This window comes from Cucurbita pepo, chromosome LG02, assembly GCF_002806865.2.
Source record: "Cucurbita pepo subsp. pepo cultivar mu-cu-16 chromosome LG02, ASM280686v2, whole genome shotgun sequence".
Classification (NCBI taxonomy): Eukaryota; Viridiplantae; Streptophyta; class Magnoliopsida; order Cucurbitales; family Cucurbitaceae; genus Cucurbita; species Cucurbita pepo.
This window is the reverse complement of record NC_036639.1, coordinates 4,710,546-4,733,029: the sequence shown is the minus strand read 5'-3', so window position 1 is coordinate 4,733,029 and position 22,484 is coordinate 4,710,546. Positions and strand designations below refer to the sequence as shown.

Below are 22,484 nucleotides of genomic sequence, written 5' to 3'. Positions count from 1 at the left end.
CATAATTACTGCAACTATCCAAAATTTTCTATTTAATTTAAGGTCGTTACTACATACTATCATAAACATTAAATATGGAAATACTTCATTTAGCTTTCATAAAACGTAACTTTCAGCATGACTGTGTTTTAAAAATATATTTAAAAACGACACAACAAAAGACTAAATAAAATAAATAAATGTTTAAATTAAAAACATCCGGTTCTAAACTAAGTCTACGAAAATAAATACTACTACTCTATGCATGTGTCATGGTCTTGAATTGCGATGTCGTCGTCAACCGTACAAAAATGTCTTGTCTTAACCCGAAAAATGTAGTAGCACAGAACTACTTGAGTACGTAAGTGACCTCACTGTTGGGGGAACATGCAAATGCAACAACTTGACTTATATTAAAAATGATTACTAATTTTTATATATAATTATTTAGAGACCCAATAAAAATTAATTTAAAAAATTATATTTAAATATTCAAGACTAAACACCTCATTTTTGAAACCTTAAACAAAAACTAAATTCGATTAAAAACACTGTGAGGCAAAGAATTTCATCAAATATTTGTTATTCAAGCTTTGTGACACAGACACAGACACGCACAGAAAATAACACATGCAGCGAAACCCAGAGCATAACGCTATTGACTCAACCACAAATCCGTTCAATGAACGTAGTTTGCTTACTCTCCGCCACTAATTAAAGCAAATTCATCGACAACGTCAATCCAATTTACGATAGCATTATTTTTAATTTTGTATCCGTAACAGTATGAAAATGTAGATGGGTCGAGAACCATTTAAAAAAAAACAATTGGTTGAATCAATATCAATAAATGTTTAAATAATTTTTTTGAAGCAATAATTGTGGGTGTTATGAAATAGGTTAGTTTTAATGTCATTTTCGAAATTTTGAATTACATCCTAATTTATAACACTATAGTTTAAAATAAATTAAATAAGTATAGGTACAAAATTAATTTCGTCACAAAATAATAATTTAGTAATACAATTGTACAATATTAAAATGTGTTTATAAATTATAAAATTTAAGTTATTATATGATAGAGATTGGACATTTATATTAATGAATTAAATGAATTTATAGAAGTAGGAAAATAGAGTAGAAATAATGAAAAATAGGGAGCTGAATTAATTAATTAATTAATTAATTAAGTTATGGAATTATTGAAAAAAAATTATATAAGATAATAAATTGGTTGGATTATTTAAAGTCACAACTAACTAGAAAGGCCTCGGCGGTGGTCCCTTCATGGAGGCCACGATCAATTTAATATATTAATAAATCCTAACAGATAACGGATAGAAAAACAAGAAATTCAGGAATGTTGGGATTTTTATTATTGTTTTTGTTTATTTATTAAAAAAATAATAATACTTTCATTTATTTATTTTTTTTAATTATTTCAAAAAATCATACTTGTCCGTAAAGGCTCAGGTCCACTGCTAGCAGATACCATACTATTTGGGCTTTCTCTTTCGGGGACCACAAGGTTTTAAAACGCGTCCCAGTGTTCTCATCAACATTTGTTCCTTTCTCCAATCCATGTGGGTCCCTCACCAAATCCACCCCCTTTGTGGCCTAGCGTCCTTATTGGCACACCGCCCGTGTCTACCCCAAGTTAGGTTAAGTTGGATCCTTGTTTTTTAGTTAGTTTGTAACGGTCAAGATCCACCGCTAGCAGAGATTGTCCTCTTTGGATTTTCCCTTTCAGCCTTCCCCCAAGGCTTTAAAATGCGTCTCAACGTCTTTACTATCACTTGTTCCTTTCTCCCATTGATGTGGGATCCCACCAAATCCACCCCCTTTAGGGCTGCGTCCGAGTGTCCTCACTAGCACTTGTTCCTTTCTCCAATTGGTGTGGGGCCCCCACCAAATCCACCCTCTTTGAGGCCAGCGTCCTTACTGACACACTACCTCGTGTCTACCCCTTCAAGGAACAACCTCCTCACTAGCACATAGTCCAGTGTCTTAGCTCTGATACCATTTGTAGTAGCCTAAGTCCACCGCTAGCAGATATTATCCTCTTTGGGCTTCCACTCAAGGCTTTAAAACGCGTCTGCTAGGGAAATGTTTCCACACTCTTACCAATGTGGGATATCACATAGTCAGATTAACACGACAAAAAAATATCAACCCATAAATCGAACTAAATTTTCGATTTACTAAAAATTCAGTCAAACCCAAATAAATAAATAATTTAATCCAATCACTATAATTTAAGTTAAGTAATTCAAATTGGTCGAGTTATCGAGTTATATGAACACTTTCACTCAATAATCACGACTGATAAATGAGTGAAAACTGATCGACTGATGAATGAGTGAAAACGGATGGAGTGGATCAAATCCATACCTCAAATTTCTTTCTATAATTTCACATGGAAATCACTATTATTTTATTTGCAATTTAGAATAATAAATATTATAATTTAGAATAACGAGACTACGACAAATTGCACTCCGATCATGATCGAAATTATAGCCATTTTATTATTATTATTTACAAAACTATGGATATATTTACTTGAAAATATTATTAAGTCAAATCACATTATAATATAGAAAAGACGTTCATATGGACGTATTCATCGTGATCTTATAAAACAAATAATTCGAATATAAATCATTATAAAACAAATAATTTGAATATATAATCATTATAAAGATGACGTTTAATGTTTACTAAATTATTTAAATGCAAACAAAACTCTTCTTATTTAACTTTAAAAATTTTAAAAAAATAATAATAATAGATTGGATTTGACAAATATTGTAATTAAAAACAAAAATTTAAGTGAAATAAAAATCTAATTATTTAATATCCTAATTTTTATTTTTTAGTCCCTATATTTTTTAATATTCTACTCCTATTTTAAATTTTGCAATTTTTTATTTAAATTTTATAGTGTATAAATAAAAAAAAAGTTATGTAATAAAATTTGTGTTATATATTAAATGCTCAAATTAAAAAATGCATGGTTAAACGTTTTTATTAAATTCACATTACAAAGCTTTCAATAAAATGATCCAAATAAATATTTATAAAAAATTGAGAATTATAAAATAATAATAATAATAATAATAATAATAATAATTAACATATAAAGTTACAAGGGTTGGATTAAAGTCCCACATCGGCTAATTTAGGGAATGATCATGGATTTATAATCAAGAAATACTTTCTTCATTGATGTGAGGCATTGGAGAAACCCAAAACAAATGGATGAAAGCTTATACTCAAATTTGACAATATTATACCTAGAGAGTCGATAATTTTATTAATTTATTATTTTTTAATATATTAAAAAATGGTATGATTTGGGACGGAAGAGAAAAGGAATATTATATTGGAAGCAATGGGCACATGGATCCATACCATGAAGAGTTGAATGAACATAGGGACCACAAACAATTGAATTATAGGATCGTTTCTGACACAATTGTATAACGAGACGTGAGAAGTCTCATTATATATTGGATAGAAAGGAATATGAATAGATGGGTCTTCGATCAATTTTCTGTAAGTTTTCTCTATTCTATTGATGTTGGAAAATAGAAGACGAAGCTTCCAGGAGAAGAAACTAGTACACGTGATATATATGATATTGAGTTACTGAATCTGTAAACCTAAGTAACCAAACAAAAACTACACGTGGTTTAGTGGATACTTAGCCAACATTTTTAATGTAATCGAGTTTATAAAGGTTAGAGTTTGGACGTTAGGGTTCGTGAATTACTCTACAATATCTATATTTTAAAATAAACTTAGAATATGTTATATATAAAATAAAAAAAATAAAATTATATGTAAAATATGTTATATATTTAACCAAAATAAAATTATTTATATGAATAGTTAGTTATATAAGAAACCCTTATCTTACAAACTTATGGGCTTTTGTAAAAAGCCCAAGCCTCAATGGGCCAAATGGGCCGAAGCCATTCCATTAACTAATAAATAAAGCTTGAATTAAAAAATAGCTAATAAATAAAATTTATGATAAATCCATCACATTAACTAATAAAAAAATAAAAAAATATATAGAAAGAAGAAAAAGAAAATACATGAATTAACATAAATGAAAAAATAAAAATTGAGAATTAAATGGAAAAGTAGAGGCGTTCGAAAAATCTAATAACCTGAAAAATTCGATCAACCTAACCCAACTGAACCCATACGGTTTGAGTTAGGTTATACACTAATTTATGGGTGGATTAGTGGCACCGAACCAACCTGAATATATTATTAATTTTAAAAAATACATTTTGAAATTAATTTTTTTTTTTTGTTATAATGGGTTCTCCAACCACTCAATATATAAAAAAAAAAATTAAAGTTTTCTGATTAAATTAATTAATTAAATAAAGTTTTGTGGTTTGTGTTGAAACATTGTCGGAGAGATGACGTGGCAATTTGACTTCTACAGAATTGGATAGTGTAAGAAACACGTGGATTAATACATGTGAACACCCTATCTTTCGGCCTCTTCACCGACGTCACATTTCTCACGTGGATTTTGTGTTTATTTTTGACCCATTATATTTTGAATTTTTGGAAGAATATTTGTTGATTGTCTTAGCTACGTGGCGCTGAGTTGGTAGTGATAAGATTTTTTTTTTTTTTTCCAAAATTAATACAAATAAAATAACATGAATTTTATATTTGATCTAAATTTGTTTCAAAAATATTTTTTAAAATGTTTCGTTAATATCTGGTTCATATGTGAATGGTATGTTGTCGTTGCGCCGTCAAAACGTGCTTTGAAATGTAACGAGACTTATGTTTATGTACAAAGTGAGGGATGTGGTACAACTGAAACCGTCTAAGTCCACCACTAACAGATATTGTCTTATTTGAATTGGGCTGAGGGGTATATTACGAGCAAGAAGAATGCTCCTTAACCCAATTCCTCTCCTCATTCCAGATCTTGTGGAGTTCTTTATTATTTTTCAATTTCGATTCTCTTTTTTTATTCTTCGAGCTTGATCATTACCGGATTCATGTCTTCGGGTCTCTTCATTCTTACTTCCGCTTTAATTTAAGAAAAGGTAATTGAGCTAATCGAGGGAGTCATGGGTCGTGATCTAAAAACATATCTAATGGTTGCTTTTATGACTTTGGTTGGTCCGTTTGTAATGAATGATCTTAATCTAAACATTAAATTTTACTAACTATAGGATCCGCCTCCACCATTCACATATCTAATGGTTTTAAAACTATAAGTAACGAACTAAATCAAACAATATCTATTAGCAGTCATAATGTGCTGTTACAAATGGCATCAGAGCCAGGCATCGAGTGGCGTGCAAGCATGGACGCTAGGGGTCACAACCTAACTATGAAGAGAGTAGGTGCGACAAGAGAAGCGACAATCCTCAAGTGGCGCCCATCTGGCCACACGAGAGCCTAGACGAGTGCCATGATGCGTGATGCGACCGAGGAGAATGGTGCATCATCTAACACACCACACAGAGTGGGCATTGAAGACAAGTCGAGACATAAGCAAGATAGAGACATCGAATAGACAAGGGGGGCAAAGATAGGCTTGTTGAAGGGTCGGTAGGGTCCCGGGCCTTAACCTAAAAGTTGAGGTTCTGTAAGGAATTCAGGCATACAGTTCTGGAGTTAGGTCCGTCCATATGAAATATGAATGCTCGCCAAATTTGGTGTCAATCGGACACTGGGCAGGCACTGCATGAAACCGTATGGCTGTTCACCAAAATCATGTCTATGCCTGATGGATTAGAAATAGCTCACAATGTACTATAGGGATACCATGGTGTTAGCTCTCCACCACCCCTGAGCCCTATGGCCTAAGCGAGTTACTCTATAGCGCATATGTGTGTCACATGCGACTTCCTTTGAAATGAGTTTTTTAAGGATAGTACCGAGTAGCACAAGTGTGCCGGTATTGCGCCCCAGCCCGCGTGTTGGAGGATGCTACATACACCCGCTATCTGGCACGGTATTCGTAAATGACACGACACGGGCACGGGAGGGCCAATGCCTTGATAGAACTTGGATGGATGGATGTTTGAAACATCCCGATGAGATAAGCGACACGCGGGCCCGTTCTTGATGGCATGATCGAGTGAGTTATGATAGCCGACGACACCCAAGACTCGGGATGGTGTCAAGACATATGGATCATGTTGATGGGGATCGAGATGACAAGATGAGATGCGACGTTGTATTGAGAGACCTTGGCCTCAAGCAGAGGCAAGGTCGAGCCGAATGACCTAGCCTAGTGTAGAGGTAAGTCGGTTATGTCATAGATGATTGAACCCGCACGCGTAGGCGGCGTGTGTGGTCGAACAAGCTTGGATTCCGCACAAGCGACGTTCGATTGACGAAGACAAACCTCGCGTAAGGTCCAATAAACCCACAAAACCCAGACTAAAAATATATTTGGAAGTGATTCAATACTATTTGTGGATTCTATATTTCCCCCTTCAATCACTCAATAATTAGATGATTTTAATTATTAAAAATTATGTTTTCTTTCACTTAATATTTATCTTTTAATTTTTTTTTATTTTTTATTTTTTATAAATATATCATAATATAATAATATATTCCTTAAAACCTTTTAAATATTTATTTTAAGACAAAACCTTAAAATAAAATTGACCAAATAACTCTTACGTATCTGTATTAAATAATCTTAACATTTTTTATTTTTCGGTAAAATCGATTATAATTATATATATATAGATATATATATTTAATCTTTATTTAATTATAAAATCTAATCTTCTTCCTTAAAACTTTTTTTAGTTTGTATTTTAAAGGTAACATCAACACCGTCTCGACACCTCAAAAAAAAAATTAAAAAAAAATCTTAAAGTTAATATATAAATGAAAACCGTTTATCGACACCTCATACATTATCTATAAACGTTTTAATGTTACTTTAAAAAGTTTATGAGTATTTTTTAAAAGTGATAGTCTGTAAATGTTTTTTTTTTATAAAGTTTAAATGCATTTTTAAAGTTTTTTTTTTTTAAAATTAAAAGTATTATTTTTTAAATCATTTTTAAAAACAAAATATTAATGATTTTTATCTTAAATTAAGAGTATTTTTTAACTTTTTAAATTATTATTTTTAAAGTTGAAATATATTTTTATTAGTTTAATAGGAAAAAAGAAAAAAGAGAGTGGAAAATAGTTGAAAAGGTGAAATGATTACGCTTTGACTTATTCTCAAGACCTTTGATTAATGATAATTAAAGAGCGTGACACGTCATTATCTAAAGGATGGTCAAAGGTCTCGATTTTGACTTCCACGTTTCCCCGTTGATTTTTAATTCTTTATTTTGGATGGTGTCACTGCTTTCGTGGCAAACCAAAGTCCACGTGGCGCCACTTCCTTAAAGGGATTTCAAATTTTCTAGTGTCACCTGCATGTCACGTGACACCAATCCCGCCAAAATGCTCTCGACTCGTTAGCGCCATTTATGTGTCAGAATTTCAACGGGGAAACGAAAGTGGCGTCCAACTCCCACTGCCACTTCTCTGCGCGTGAACCCCACTCACTGCCCTAAGGGTGGGGAAATGGGATTGAAAGAACCATTTAAATAACTAAAAAGACTAAAACTATTTTATTTTATGAAAAGCTTAAAGAAAACCTATATGAAAATAAAACGTTCATCGTTTTTTTTTTTTGAAGTGTTCGTAGGTTATGTAGGGTCGGGTTGAGACATTTTTTAGACCGAACCCAATTGTTAAGATTAAATTTTTTCAACTCAAACAAACGTTATTCAATTATTAATTCAACTTAACCTAATTATAAATTTTTTAATTAAATTGGTCTGAGTTATTCGAATTATTGATTTTAATTTAATTTTAAATAAAAATAAAATTTTAATTCTCAAAAATATTTATTTAATTAATATTTACTACTTCTTTCCATAGTTAAAATTATTTTAAAAAATGGTTAAGAATAAATAAATTTTAAAAAATGAAATTAAACAAAAATAAATAAATATATGTATTTATAATTATATTTAAATAAAAATGTATAACCTTTCACTCACAAGTAGCCATGGAAAGTATCAGCCACTTTCCTAAAAAGCGCGTGGCTTTCAAAATTATTCAAGAAAAAGCCAGAGCTTACGTCGTTTCCCCACCGTGTGGTCGGCGAAGCTATACGCCGTCAAGTTCTTTCCCAACACCGTCAAACCCCACAGTACAACAACGACCTTCCCGCCGTTCCCGCCGTTACCGTTAAATCCCATAAGAACAATAAAACCCCTCCCCCCTTCATCTTCCCTTTTTCAACATCATCCCCTTCGATTCTTCACTGTTATCTCTCAAAACTTCTTCCCTTAATTCATCACCAAAAATCCACAATCTGAATCACAATCTTTTCGACTTTGATCCTTAAATCTCCGGTAAGAATCGAATCCCCCTGTTCATACTCTGTTCTGTTCTCATTTCTCGCCTCTTTGTTGTTGATTCACGAGGTTTTGGAAGTGTTTATGAGATCGGGAATTGATTTTTTTTTTTGTTTCGTTTTGCCGCATCTTGTTTGAATCGAGCAAAGAGCTTATGCCATTCTTGTTTGTTTGTTGATCACAGGTTGATTTTTGTTCTTCTTTTGTGTGAGATTGAACAAATTTTGTTTGTTTGTTTTTACTGAGAAACATCGATAAATTCTCTGGTAGAAGAGGTGATGCCAAGTTCATAATATGGATTCTCATCAACTGTTTGGATTTGGAGTCAATAGTGCAGGTGTTTCTTGTACTCCTTATTCCTCTATTCCATCTTTACCTAATACCTTGCTTCGACCCTTGAAATTTAGTGTTAGAAATTCCCCGGCCTCTTCTTCGATTTTTTCGTCGTATTTTGAATTGGATTCATTTCTGGAGACTACGGTGAGTGATAATCAAGATCAAAGGAACTCCCCTGAGAATCTCTCTGGACTTAGTCCTTCTTGTAATTCGTCGTTTGAAACAAATAGTTTTAATCAAATAGCGTTGTCGAATTTGAATCCGGGGTCGAATGCGTTTGTTTACGATGGATGCTCGAACGAGAATATAAGCTACACGTTGAAACAATTGGAGAGTGTTCTTATGGGGCCGGATAATGAGGAAGTTGTGAGTAAGCCTGATGCTTCGTTTGGAGATAGTAGCAGGCCACAGATTATGGGCCAGAGGTCCTACTCATGGAGCCAAGATCGACAGGGTGAGTCGAGTCTTGTACAGTTGCAGACGTTGCCAGTGTCGATAAGCCAGCGATCTCAAGCAGTTCACTTGGGGAAGCGCCAAAAATCGATGGATGAATCGATATTGCAGCAGGGAGGATTTCCATATGATAATTTGAAGGAGTTGCTGATTGAGTGTGCAAGAGCTTTAGCTGAAAACAGGATGGAGGATTTTGATAACTTGGTTGCCATAGCAAGAGGTGCTGTGTCTATCAGCGGAGAACCGATCCAGCGTCTCGGTGCTTACATGGTGGAAGGGTTGGTGGCAAGGAAAGAGGAGTCGGGGGCGAATATATACCGTGCTCTAAACTGTAGAGAGCCTGCAAGTGATGATTTGCTATCTTATATGCATATGCTATATGAAATCTGCCCTTACTTGAAGTTCGGTTACATGGCAGCTAACGGGGCGATTGCTGAAGCCTGCAGAAACGAAGATCGCATCCACATTATAGACTTCCAGATTACTCAGGGTACACAGTGGTTAACTCTTCTTCAGGCACTCGCAGCAAGGCCCGGTGGTGCTCCCCATGTGAGAATAACTGGTATCGACGACCCCGTTTCTAAGTATGCCCGTGGTGAGGGGTTGGAGGTCGTTGAGAGGCGGTTGGCTGAAGTCTCAAGGAAGTATGGAATACCAGTAGAGTTTCATGGATTACCCGTTTTCGCTCCAGACGTCACGCGTGGTATGCTTGATATCAGACCGGGGGAGGCTCTGGCTGTAAACTTCCCCTTGCAGCTTCATCATACCCCCGACGAAAGCGTCGACGTAAACAATCCACGGGACGGTTTGCTGAGAATGGTGAAGTCATTGTCCCCAAGGGTAGTAACTTTGGTAGAGCAAGAATCCAACACCAACACAACCCCTTTCTTCAACAGGTTTGTGGAAACTTTAGATTACTACTTAGCAATCTTCGAGTCCATTGATGTCACTCTACCAAGGAACAGCAAGAAGGGTATCAACATCGAGCAGCATTGTTTGGCGAAAGATATCGTTAACGTCATCGCTTGCGAGGGGAGGGAACGAGAAGAATGCCACGAGCTCTTCGGCAAGTGGAAAACAAGATTGACAATGGCAGGGTTCTGCCAGTTCCCTTTGAGCTCTTACGTCAACTCCGTCATCAGGAGCCTGCTCAGGTGCTATTCGGAGCATTACACTCTCGTCGAAAAAGATGGAGCAATGCTGCTGGGATGGAAAAACAGGAACCTGATATCTGCCTCGGCCTGGTATTGAGAGCACAAGAATGCAGATAAACGATGACTGAGCTAGTTACGACCGGGTATCAGGGGGGCTCGTTGACGGGCTCTGCTCTGATGTGGTACTCGGGTGAAGCTGCTGCTATCAACCATTGAACTGGCCTGGAGATTCAACCAGACAGCTGAACTAAAATGGTCCATTTTTCAGTCAAAACTGCCATTGACACCGAGCTCTTCTCGAAATTACATCGTTGTCTTAGCACGTGATTTCCTCGTTAGGAATCATGGTTTGAAGAGCGGGAGAAAAACACATAGACGACCTCCATGAATGTAATCGATATTTCGAAGAGTAATGTTTCTATTTTGATTTAGTAGAATAATGTACCTAATTTGAGGCTGGATAGTAACTCCAATACCTGAAGCCTAAGGTAAATGTAATTTTGATCAAAGATAACTTCGATTAAGCACTTTTTTACTAAGGTAAAAATAGAAGGAAAATATATAGTGCCCCAAAAAATGGAGTGGCCCTTTTCATTTAAAAAATTATTATTATTATTTTTTTTAGAATAATGTTGTATCTATAGTAATTTCTTCCCATTTCTCGTAGAAAAACTTGGATTTCACGGGTGGATCGGTGTTTGGTCTTACAAGAATGGGTGGATCGGTGTTTGGTCTTACAAGAATGAAACACATAGACACCATAGTTGGTGATTAAAAACGCTTTTCATGAAGCATTGTGTTCATATAAGTCTAGCATCACTAGAGAGTTGCCAACTAACTTCTAAGGGCGTTTTATCTTATAGGACTAACTTACACAAATACCATAACCGTATAGTTTGGAGTTGTTCAATTAGACAGGATGCTTACCAGTATAATTGGCCACGATCATACATGTATTTAAATATCATGCTCACGATCATGCATGTTTTTATATTCACTTATTCTATCTTTCACTTCTTTTTCAAATACATCAAGGCGAGATTATGGAAATAGTGTTAGACTAACGCCTATGGCGTCCGTGAAAAAAATAATCTAGAAAGTTGTATCATTAAAATCCCGAAAAAAAAATGGTTAAAAATGAATATTAAAATATGAAAATACATAATGTAAAAAGGTTTTGCAAGGAAAATCCAAGAAGAAATAAATATGATGTTGTCATTATTGGCAGCTGCCTGTTTGAAGCTTTGCAATGCCAACAACTCATAAACTCCCATTGCCATCTTTCAATTTCTCTACCGTTTCCCATATTCAATACTCACCAACTCCCATTGCTAACAGCTACCTTCCTTTGTCACACTTCCATGTTAGGGATGTCGACATTGACATCAGCTCAGGTTGAGCTCCAACAGCAACAGCCACCGCCATCGACCGAACCTGCTGTCGAGTTGCCAAAGGAGAGGCTGACGGTCGACGACATGCTGCAGAAGTATTGTGGGGAGTTTGGACCATGGCAGTTGAAGAACTTCGTGTTGGTCAATTTGAGTTGGACCTTAGAAGCTCTACACATCATGGTCGTCATCTTCGCCGACCATGAGCCCCAATGGCGGTGTGTCGAAGGAGTTGCCTGTGACAGAGCCGGGAAGAGCGTTTGTGAGTTGAAGCCGGGATCGTGGGAATGGGTTGAAGGTCGCCGGAGCTCGACGGTGGCTCAATGGGGTTTGATCTGTGGTGATAAGTATAAGGTTGGGTTGGCTCAGGCTATGTTCTTTCTTGGCAGCATGATGGGTTAGTCTCTTGAGTTCTTGTATTAAAATTAGGCTCATGAAGACTAAATGCATAGTTTAATGTATTCATTGTAATATCATTAGGGTCTGCTATCTTCGGCTACCTCTCAAACTCTGCCTTGGGAAGAAAACGCACACTTGCTTTAGTTTCCTCATTCAACGCCACATTTGGCTTATTAACAGCAGCATCTCCTTACTACTGGACCTACGTCCTCCTCCGCTTCTTGACCGGAATCAGCAGCGGTGGGAATTCTGTAAGCACCTTCGTACTTGCCACCGAACCCATTGGCCCGACGAAACGCGGGGTGGCTGGCATGTCGTCGTTCTACTTTTTCGCTGGTGGGATCGCCATACTATCAGGGATGGCCTATACTTTTCGACCATGGCGTGAACTGTACATAGCTTCCTCAATCCCCTCTCTTGTCTTCCTCGTTGCTGTCCTTCCCTTTGTCTCTGAATCTCCAAGATGGTATCTAGTTCGCGGGAAGCTCGATGAGGCGATGAAGGTGATGAAATCCATAGCCAAATGCAATGGTAAACACCTTCCTGAAGGAGTAATCCTTCTACTTGATCAAGAAGCATTCAACAAAGATGATAAGGGTTCGGGGCTCAAACGCGAAGAAAAAGGTAGCTTTGTTGTCTTAATTCGCTCGCCGATCACGAGAATACGTCTGCTGTTAGCAATGTCTATAAGCTTTGTAGGAGCAATTGCATATTACGGTTTGAGCTTAAACGTCGTCAACCTGAAGACGAATCTCTACCTCAGCGTCCTCCTCAATGCAGTTGCGGAGACTCCAGCATACACCATAACTGCAGCTCTGTTAGGGAGGCTTGGGAGGAAAGGGATAGGAGTAGGGACATTCTGGCTCAGTGGAGGATTCTGCCTCATTGGGAGCTTGCTGAGAAGCCATGGAAAGTGGAAGGTGGCGAGGATGGTGTGTGGGATTATGGGGATATTTGGGATGGCTGGGAACTATAATTTTCTGTTTTTGTACCTGGAAGAGCTGTTTCCGACCGCGGTGAGAAACACGGCGATGGGCTGCGCCACCTTGGCGATTCAAATGGGGGCGGTTTTAGCGCCGTTTGTGGTGGTTTTGGGAGGTGGTTTAGCGTTTGGGGTGTTTGCAGTATGTGGGTTGGTGGGTGGGAGTTTGGTGTTTTTCTTGCCGGAGACGGTGAATAAGCCTCTCTATGACACCATGGCTGGAATGGAGTTGGGACAAAGAACCTCTCCTGGTGGTGCTTGAAGGTCAGCTTTCTAGTTGGCATATGCCAAAAAGAGACCAATGTGTTCCTACTAATGAGTATGCATGTTCTTTAATTTGAAAAGAGTGAAGAGAGAAAATGTATAGTAAAAATAAATCTAATATAATTTAGAGAACTATTAGAGACTCCATTTCAATTCACCTAAATGATCTGATAGAAGGAATTGTTATACAAGAATTCATGAAATGTAACGGTCCAAACCCACCGCTTGCAGATAATGTCCTATTTGGACTTGCCCAAAACGTGTCTAGAGAGAGGTTTCCACACCCTTATAAAGAATGTTTCGTTTTCCTCCCCAACTGACGTGGAATCTTACGTGAAACGTTTGGAATTCTTATTTGTACGCTTTGGAATGAACATGAATTTAGTTTTAAAAAAATTAGTTCAAAACTAGTCTAGTCTGTCATTGAAAGGGAAAGTTTCGATGACTTATCAAATGAATCAATGGCAGAATCTAGATCTAATGAACCATTGAAGAAAACATAAAAACTAATTAAAACATAATGAACTACAAAGAGAAGCACAACTTGGCTCATTTGTACAGTTTTGTTTCTGAATCATGCAAGCAAAAAAGATATGCATCTATACTTTGTATGTTAAAATTGATGAAGAACTTTTCAGCATTTCATAAGCAAGAAGAAATCTAGTATTTCTTTCTAGTTTCTTTTATGAGATTACATACATAATTCCCTTTATTAAGCTTGAATCAAGCTTATCTTCACTTCTACGCAGCATATCAAAAGAAAATTATATTCAATCCAATTTCACTTGACAAAAAATGCACTGGAAAGTAAGTTTATTTGCGAATTTATATATAAATTAGTTTTAACTAAGTGTATTTAGAAATAGGGTCATACATGGTACGTATAAAATTTCTTCTCTCAATTTAAATATACTCTGAATCTTGCGGCTAATCTCCAGTTCCGTAGTACAAAAAGGTTCTAAGCAATGGAAGAGAATAACGAACCTCCATTGAGAAAAAGAACTTGAATCGTGTATAAATGTTGCGTGCCATTTTGCAGACCAGGAGAGCTTAGTGGATAGGCAAGCATTCTTCCTTGCAAAAATTAATATGGTCGCTGGCTATGCTGAGGAGCAGAGTGGTGCTCGGGAGGTGGTCTTGGCCTTGCATACTCAGCAAATATAACCCAACCATCCAGGAACTGGAAAACATTAAGAGGTAAAATAAATGGAGTTTCATCATCATTCAATCATGATAAACAAATTACAGCGTGTGTTCAAAAGCAAGCATCAAACCAGTCTCCCCATTATAAAGTTTACCTGAGTATATGTTTAAACTGCATGGAATCAAATTAATTCGAACAGCCAATAACAAAATTATTCTACCAAAATGTCAAAAATTATAGTGAAGAAAACCTAGGGAAGTTATGTCAAAGTAAATGGTTTAGTCTCCCACCCCTACAATTGTAGAACTCCAAAAATGAACAAAATGGATTTAAAAGAGACCTAAATCAATTAATTGTTTAATTGTTAAGTCTGTTCTTTCAAGACCTTTTGACCAACGAAGGCTCATTAACAATTTAGCAACATATTGGCAATGGTTTTAACAATTGATGATACTAGTAATGATAAATAACAAAATCAAAACACCCACCAAAGGTGAGCTCTTTGTCGAAGAGCACCTTTTGGTTTCTTTTCTTGCATAAAACCCAAAAGAAAGTCCAGGCAACATGCATCCGCAACAAAGGCTTCACACCCTAAAGGGGCGTACCATCAAACTAACGGTGAGAAAGACCTTCACAAGGGATTGTCAAATACCATCCAAATTTTGGCAACAAGGTTATACTCCTTCGAATATTTGATCAATATGAAACCACCATGTGTTGGCTTAAGTCCAAGAGAAATTATACCACACACAGCTTTGAGCTTATGGTTTACCTAGGATATGAATATCACTCCGGATTCTAATTGTAGAAGAAAAGCTCTATAACTAAATCTATGAGTTTCCACATAATAATACTATGTTTGAAAGAATTACATCAAGCAAACACCATTGCAAATGAGAATGAGAAATTTCTACCAAGTCAGATATAATCAGACTCAAGATTCAAAGCAGGTATCACAGTCAATAGCTGAGTATTGTTCGAGGTAATATGTTTTCCATGCTGCTGATCAAATGCTCTAGAATGCTAACTTAGCCATATTCAGGAATCTTGTATTTATTTGTGTAGTAAGCCCCATTAGCATAATAAAGCATATTCTAATTTATTTTCTCTCTCATTTATTAGGGTTTCTGTTCGTAGAGTAGTCAACAACCTTGGCCTCTCTCCTAACACAGTCACAAAACATGAGTAAGAGATCCAGTAATCTTGTATAAATGTGGATAAAACTACACAACAGACAAGCTTCATGTCTCGAATGAGAAAAGAGGGAATTGATGCCAACTTACCTTGCCATCCATACCCTCTATGCCTTTGGCTGCATCCTCCAAAGTAGCATATTTCACAAAGCCGAATCCTTTAGAGTATCCAGTCACTCGATCAGTCACGACTCTTGCTGTAAACAGAAGGGAAGACAAAAGGTAAAAGACGGAAATTCTTCAGGCCTAAGCCCAAATCAAACATAAGCAAAGAGAACGGACAGACCATGAACAACTTCTCCGAACTTTGCGAAGGCTTCATTTAGTTTTTCAGTAGTAGTGCGTTTACTGAGGCCTGAAAGAAGATAAACACCAACGTCACATGAAAAACAGGGACTTTTTTTTAGAGCAACAACAATAATTCAATTATCTGGATTAAAAATCAGAATAATTCCTCTACTGGGGAACAAACAGTAAAATGAAAAAGACACATTCATAGCCAAATTTCAGTTCCAACCTCCAAGAACCGATCATTAAAAGAGATCAAAGTAGAGAAAGCCAACGCCCCTCATGTGATCAAGCATAGACTTAAGCATACAACACTTGATATTCTACCACGACTTAACTCTCCGATGTTAAAAACGTGATAAATATACGGATGCATCACAACAATTGCTAACCCAGGGGTGAAGCAAACTCAAGAACGGGGAGGAGAAAAAAGTATAAAATTCAAAAAGATGTGTTAACACTAACTAAAAAGCTATCGAACAAATTAATAATTAAAGAGAAGGAAAAAGAAACAACAGGAAAACTGAAATTCCACAAACTCCAATACGTAACGAAACCATAGCCACACAGAAATGATTCGGCAGGAATAGAACCATTAAACACAACAATATTCGCAAATTCACTACCAGAAAAATGGTCGATGTACAAATCGCGACACATTTACGAGAAACAACTACACGATTATTAAAACAAATAAACAAAAGACATCTAGATTAAGAAAGAGTGAGTTACCGGAAACAAAAAGGTTAGTACTAGGCTCAGGCTTCTCACGCTGCTGAGCTGACGGAGGGAGCGGCGGAGGAATGAAACTGGAAATTGAAGTGCTAGAGAAAAGCCGCCCAGAAACGAAGGCAGTCGTGCTTGATTCCAGTTTCTCCCAGTCCCAAATTGCCTGCGAGATTATCGGTAGAGTACGAGATGAAGTACCTGTAATGAGCCGCCTCAAACTCCGAGAAGCCACCGCCGCAGCCGATCTGAGCGCCATGGCCTTGTGGGTTTAAGCTGCTAAACCCTTTCAGGAACAGACTAAGAAAAACTTGTAAAAAAGCCCACGTTGCAGTCTGCTTTGACAAAAATGGAATAAGAAGGCGGGTACTGACTAAATTACTGAAATGTCCTAGATTTCGCGAGAACGTTCTCATTATTTAAGGGTAAATGTGTCTTTCCGCTATTTTCTCTAGTTATGTCTGTCGTTAGTAGGGCACGACACAAATGAGGCCCAATATGGTTTTCTAAATGGGCCTCTGGTTGTAATGACTGGCCCAAACAAATGAGGCCCAATATGGTTTTTTTAAATGGGCCTCTGGTTGTAATGACTGGCCCAATAAGTGAATAATTTCAAAACAATTTTCTAATTTTGTTTTCAGGTTAAGTCTAGGCGAGCCCAAAAAGGGCTACTCCTACAATTTAACGTAGGGTCATGTTGACCTTGGCTGGTTTGATCAATCCCTCAACTAGTCATTGGTGTGTCCAATCAACCTCTTCGGGTCGACCAAGGCTCATCTTTAGATAATCTTTAGGAAGCTAATCAAAAGACTCTCGAGGAACCTTAGGGTCCAATCATCTTTAGATAATCTTTAGGAAGTCAATCGAAAGACTCTCGAGGAACCTTAGGGTCCAATCAACTAAGGCTCTAGATAATTTTTAGGAAGCCGATTGGAGGAACCTCAAGAGTCCAATCAAGCCCCTAGAGTAAAAAAAGTTCTAGATAATCTTTAGGAAGTCAATTGAAAGATTCTTGAGGAACCTCGGAGTCCAATCAAGCCCCTAGAGTCAACAAAGGCTCAGATAATCTTTAGGAAGCCAACCAAAAGACTTTTGAGGAACCTAATAGATAAACTGACCTCAAATAAGGCACTCGTTGAGCTCAAACGGAAGGGATCGAGTATTTGTATCAGGTGTCAAAAGCCTATTTAAGATGATAAATTATCCATAGAGAAAGCAAGGTAAACAGGAAATATAGATGATTTTGAGAGGGATAAATTGGTATTCAAGTTCTCAAGTTCATTGTAGCAACCAGAAATAGGAGAGAGGATTATGTTAAAAAAAGGATCTATGTTGTAACAAAACTTGGGACAAAAACTTCTAAATATGGTCTTCTTCAACACAATGCAAATCCAATCAAACATAATGAAAAAAGGCTAAGGATTAGGCAAAATAAGCGTCCAACACATGAAACTATTGCTCTAAGCTTTATCAGCCTTGGAAGCAGTGGCGGCAGCCTGTCCACGGAGCCGACCAGTTCTTCTGGCAGCAATGAGACCAACCTTTTGACCAGGTGGGGCATCACGGCGGACGGTACTGGCATGACCAATGTGTTGATGGTTACCACCACCATGGGGATGTTCAACTGGATTCATAGCAACACCACGAACCTTGGGCCAGCAGTTACGCTTCACACGGAACTTGTGGTAAGCATTACCTGCCTTCAGAAGAGGCTTCTCTGTTCTTCCTCCTCCAGCAACCTGACCGATCATAGCACGGCACCCACTCGGGACAATCTTCTTGGCTCCAGATGGTAGCTTAATCCTGCAAAACACAGACTTGTTGAGATGAAGGCAGACTAGGAATCAAATTTTGAAAAAAAATCTCAATATTTGAGCAACAAATTAAGCAAGCATTCATAAACACAATTGCAGTTCACTACAAAATAACTAATTTCCTCCATCATTTTTTGTTTTTTCCTGACAAAGATTATAGATAAACATATCATCTATACTCAGTCCAAAGAGGGTACTCTACATGTGCCTTCTTAAGAGAAATGAAGAAACAATGGCAAACGCTTGCAAATCACGCAGCAAGTAAACATAAACAAGGAGAGTTTATATTCTAAAGGAGTACAAATTTTCCTGTGATAAAAGTTTAATAGCATATCGATGTTCATGTTCATCGATAACAGAGGAACTCCGTGCTGTAAAGCTACTAACTTTAGGCATCACTCCAAGAACAGAACACCAATAAAACTTATTTTACAGATGAACAATATTCTTTGAACCGAAGCACAGCATTATATCAACAATTAAGTGAAACTATAAAAATGAAAGAAAATAAGAATTAGTTATAATAAGAATCAATCCGTATGGAAGCTAAAAGTATTACAATCAGATGTCATAAATTATCTTCTCCCAGTCATTTCAAAACTATCCTCTTGTTTCCCAACAATCCTTCCCGTACAAATTGTTCAAATATGTCAATATGATTATCGACATATATCAATTGAACTACTGTTTGTTAATTAGAGCACAAATAGAACTCTTACTAAAACAATAAACTAATTTCAAAGAATATATGAGAAAGAGAGTCTGTAACCAAAACAGAGATCTTAAATCTGTAATCTATGGCCGCAAAAGGCAAATTCAAGTCAAACCCATTTGTTCAATTCAGTTCAAACTTCATTAAACGAATTATAGCACAAACATCCATAGTACAATTAGCAAGAAAGAATGAGCCATGAAAAGTACACAACCACACACAACAATCAAAGAAAAAATCTATAGTTCTCCGTCAAACATGATTCGATTCAGTTTTAGAAAATAACAAAAAGTGCAGAAATCCAAATTTACCTGCTGGTATCATTATCTGGGTTGTGACTGATAACAATGGCATAATCACCAGAGCATCTAGCGAACACACCTCGGTCACCAACATGGTGCTCAACATTACAAACCACAGCACCTTCAGGAATGGCTCTGATGGGAAGCACATTACCGACGACGAGGTTAGCCTTCTTTCCACAGTAAACGAACTGACCAGTGTACATACCCTCAGCGGCGACAAAGAGCTCCTTCTGGTGCTTGTAGCGGAAAGGGTGGCGGAAGGTGACGCGGGCCAACGGCGCACCCCTACCAGGATCGTGGATAATCTCACTGACCACACCTTTCAGGTAACCATTTCGCTCCCCGAAATCAAGAGAGCGGAAACGGGCAGGACCCTTGCGGTGGTGGGTGTGAGACCGGAAAACTGATCCGGCACCCTTACGTTGAGCTCTGATGACACGACCCATTGGAGGATCTGAATTAGGGATTGGGGGATTTGGGGGAAGGGGAGGAAGTGGCGCTGTAATTGAGAACTGAGAAAAGATGGGGATTAGGGTTTTTAGAGACCGATTGAGGGTTGCCCTAGACGGGTGTTTGGGAACAGGTGTAGCTTTATCCGCTGTTCGGATTAGTTTTGGGTTTGGCTTTGGTAAGAATATATTTTTATTCCTTCCTTGATTATTTAAAATATATATATATATATTTATATTAATTTTTTAAAATTATCAAATATATATTCAAATTAAGGGTGAATTTTAATTTTATATATATATATATAAATAAATAAATAGATATTTTACGAACTAATATTTTACTTTTATTAAAAATAAAAATGGGTATTAATAATATTTATATGATTGAATTATAAATCCCACAAAAGATATAATTTAATTCTAATATTTTTAAAAAATGTTATGATTTGATAAAATATAGTTGTGATGATTTATTATTAATGGATATTTTTATTATTAATTTATGTAATATATAAAAATAAAAATAAAAATTGATTGGGCTTTTCCAAATGATAGATGTAGCCCAAAAAGCCTACATTTGGGCTTGGCTTGCTTACAAATGCTCTCCCCCTACTTATTTGTTGTATTTTAAATTTTAAATTTTAAATTTTAAAGGGATAAAAGCTTTGTTGTATTTTATGTTAAAATTCAAATTTTATAATTTATCCTATTTTAAAGTCCTATGTTTACACCATAAGTTATTCGGAAAAAAAAAAAAAAAAAAAAAAACAAAAATCAGCTGTGGTACTAGCGGGTCTAGATGGGAAGAAAGACATAGATCGAGATAGATCGAGGTCGGGAGAATATAGTCGGGGTGGCACGAGGGATTAAGAGAGAGGATTATCACGTTATTAATAATTTTTTTTCTCAAAATTTTTCTCACCCTATATTAAGAGACAATTATCACATTATTATTCTTTTGAGTATTGGAGGAAATAAAATTATCCCAAGGAGATTCAACAAATAATAAATTTGTATTCTATATTTTTAGTATTTTTTAATATGTATTTGATAATAAATTTAGAAATTAAATCCCACTTTAAAAAGTCGTTCAAAAGGCATTTAGTAAATATATAATAATAATAATAATAATAGGAGTGATTTACCTACAAATGTTTCATTAAAATTTGAATATTGTTAATAAATTTATTAATATATTTTAATTAAAATATATATTTATTGAAGTTTCTTTTTTTTAATAGCGTAATTTTACAATTTGAATTTTCAAATTCAGAATAAGAAAACACCGAAAGCATTAAAAAAGTTATTTCTAGGAATTTGTGTGTTTGGATCACATAATCCAATTAAAAAAAATCCACTAAAAATATTTAAATAGAAACATAATATTTATTGCAAAACATACCCTCTAAATGATTTGACCTAACATTTGAATTTCACCCTCATACTTATAAGTGTTTTTGGTCCTTTGATCACAAATAGATTTTATCTAATGGTCGTTTTCTATTACTATCATTATTATTATGGCGTGTAATTTGAATTCTCTACTCTCAACCACGAGTTATTTGTCAAAACAAAGTATACGCTAAAGAAACTAATCAAAGTTTCTTTCAATCATTCAACAAATGATACCAAATGGATAACCTCGACCAAAAATAATAGAAACTTTAATATTAAATAATAAATAAATAAAGCTTTGGTATTAAAGTTTGTTATCTTACCTAGATGTCCCACGTTGGTTGGAGAGGAGAACAAAACACCCTTTATACAAAACACCCTTTATAGTTGATCGTTCATTATAAGGCAAATATCTAGATATTTGCCTTACATTACGGGTTACCATATTTGCCCTCTTATTAAAGGCAAATATATTGCATTCATTTATTATTCATTCCTTTTATTACTATTTCCATATTATTTGTAATTTACCATATTTCTGTATCCTGTAAATGATTATAAATAAGAGAACTCTCACCCCATTTAGGTGTGGTGGATTAATCAAACATTCACATGGTATCAGAGCCCTTTCGGTTTAACAACCCTGATCCTTTCTTCTCTATGGCTTCCGAATCTTCTTATCATCTTCTTCCTTTCAATACTCTAATCCATATGATCACCATCAAACTTTCTTCCTCCAATTATCTTCTTTGGAAAAGCCAACTTCTCCCTCTCCTTGAGAGTCAAGACATGCTGGGCTATGTCGATGGAACTATGGTTCCACCACCTCGCTTTGAACCAGAAACCTCTTCAACACTCAACCCCAAATATTTGGCATGGAGAGCAGCCGATCAACGACTTCTCTGTCTCCTGCTCTCCTCTCTCACTGAGGAAGCCATGGCTGTTGTCGTTGGTCTCTCTACTGCACGTGATGTTTGGCTTGCGTTGGAAACTACGTTCAGCCATCAGTCGAAAGCTCGTGAACTGAGACTCAAGGATGACTTGCAGTTGATGAAACGTGGCACC

General features: G+C 36.2%; 4 protein-coding genes across 4 annotated transcripts; 2 read left to right on the top strand and 2 right to left on the bottom strand.

The window, feature by feature from the left end:
- The first annotated feature begins 8,307 nt into the window (after positions 1-8,307).
- On the top strand, positions 8,308-10,960 carry LOC111785863 (scarecrow-like protein 21). The gene is made up of 2 exons (XM_023666226.1): positions 8,308-8,411; positions 8,599-10,960. The coding sequence occupies exon 2, from the start codon at positions 8,709-8,711 to the stop codon at positions 10,452-10,454; it is 1,746 nt and encodes a 581-aa protein (XP_023521994.1). The 5' UTR covers positions 8,308-8,411; positions 8,599-8,708; the 3' UTR covers positions 10,455-10,960.
- Positions 10,961-11,540: 580 nt separating this feature from the next.
- On the top strand, positions 11,541-13,543 carry LOC111785855 (organic cation/carnitine transporter 4-like). The gene is made up of 2 exons (XM_023666215.1): positions 11,541-12,142; positions 12,226-13,543. The coding sequence occupies exons 1-2, from the start codon at positions 11,719-11,721 to the stop codon at positions 13,386-13,388; spliced, it is 1,587 nt and encodes a 528-aa protein (XP_023521983.1). The 5' UTR covers positions 11,541-11,718; the 3' UTR covers positions 13,389-13,543.
- A 643-nt stretch (positions 13,544-14,186) lies between these two features.
- Positions 14,187-17,085, bottom strand: LOC111785841 (organelle RRM domain-containing protein 2, mitochondrial-like). The gene is made up of 4 exons (XM_023666207.1): positions 16,748-17,085; positions 16,014-16,082; positions 15,818-15,924; positions 14,187-14,570 (listed from the first exon to the last, which is right to left on the bottom strand). The coding sequence occupies exons 1-4, from the start codon at positions 16,998-17,000 to the stop codon at positions 14,475-14,477; spliced, it is 525 nt and encodes a 174-aa protein (XP_023521975.1). The 5' UTR covers positions 17,001-17,085; the 3' UTR covers positions 14,187-14,474.
- An 892-nt stretch (positions 17,086-17,977) lies between these two features.
- LOC111785825 (60S ribosomal protein L8) lies at positions 17,978-20,093 on the bottom strand. The gene is made up of 2 exons (XM_023666206.1): positions 19,579-20,093; positions 17,978-18,544 (listed from the first exon to the last, which is right to left on the bottom strand). Exons 1-2 carry the CDS (start codon positions 20,016-20,018, stop codon positions 18,202-18,204), a joined length of 783 nt encoding a protein of 260 aa, XP_023521974.1. The 5' UTR covers positions 20,019-20,093; the 3' UTR covers positions 17,978-18,201.
- Between the last annotated feature and the right edge of the window lie 2,391 nt (positions 20,094-22,484).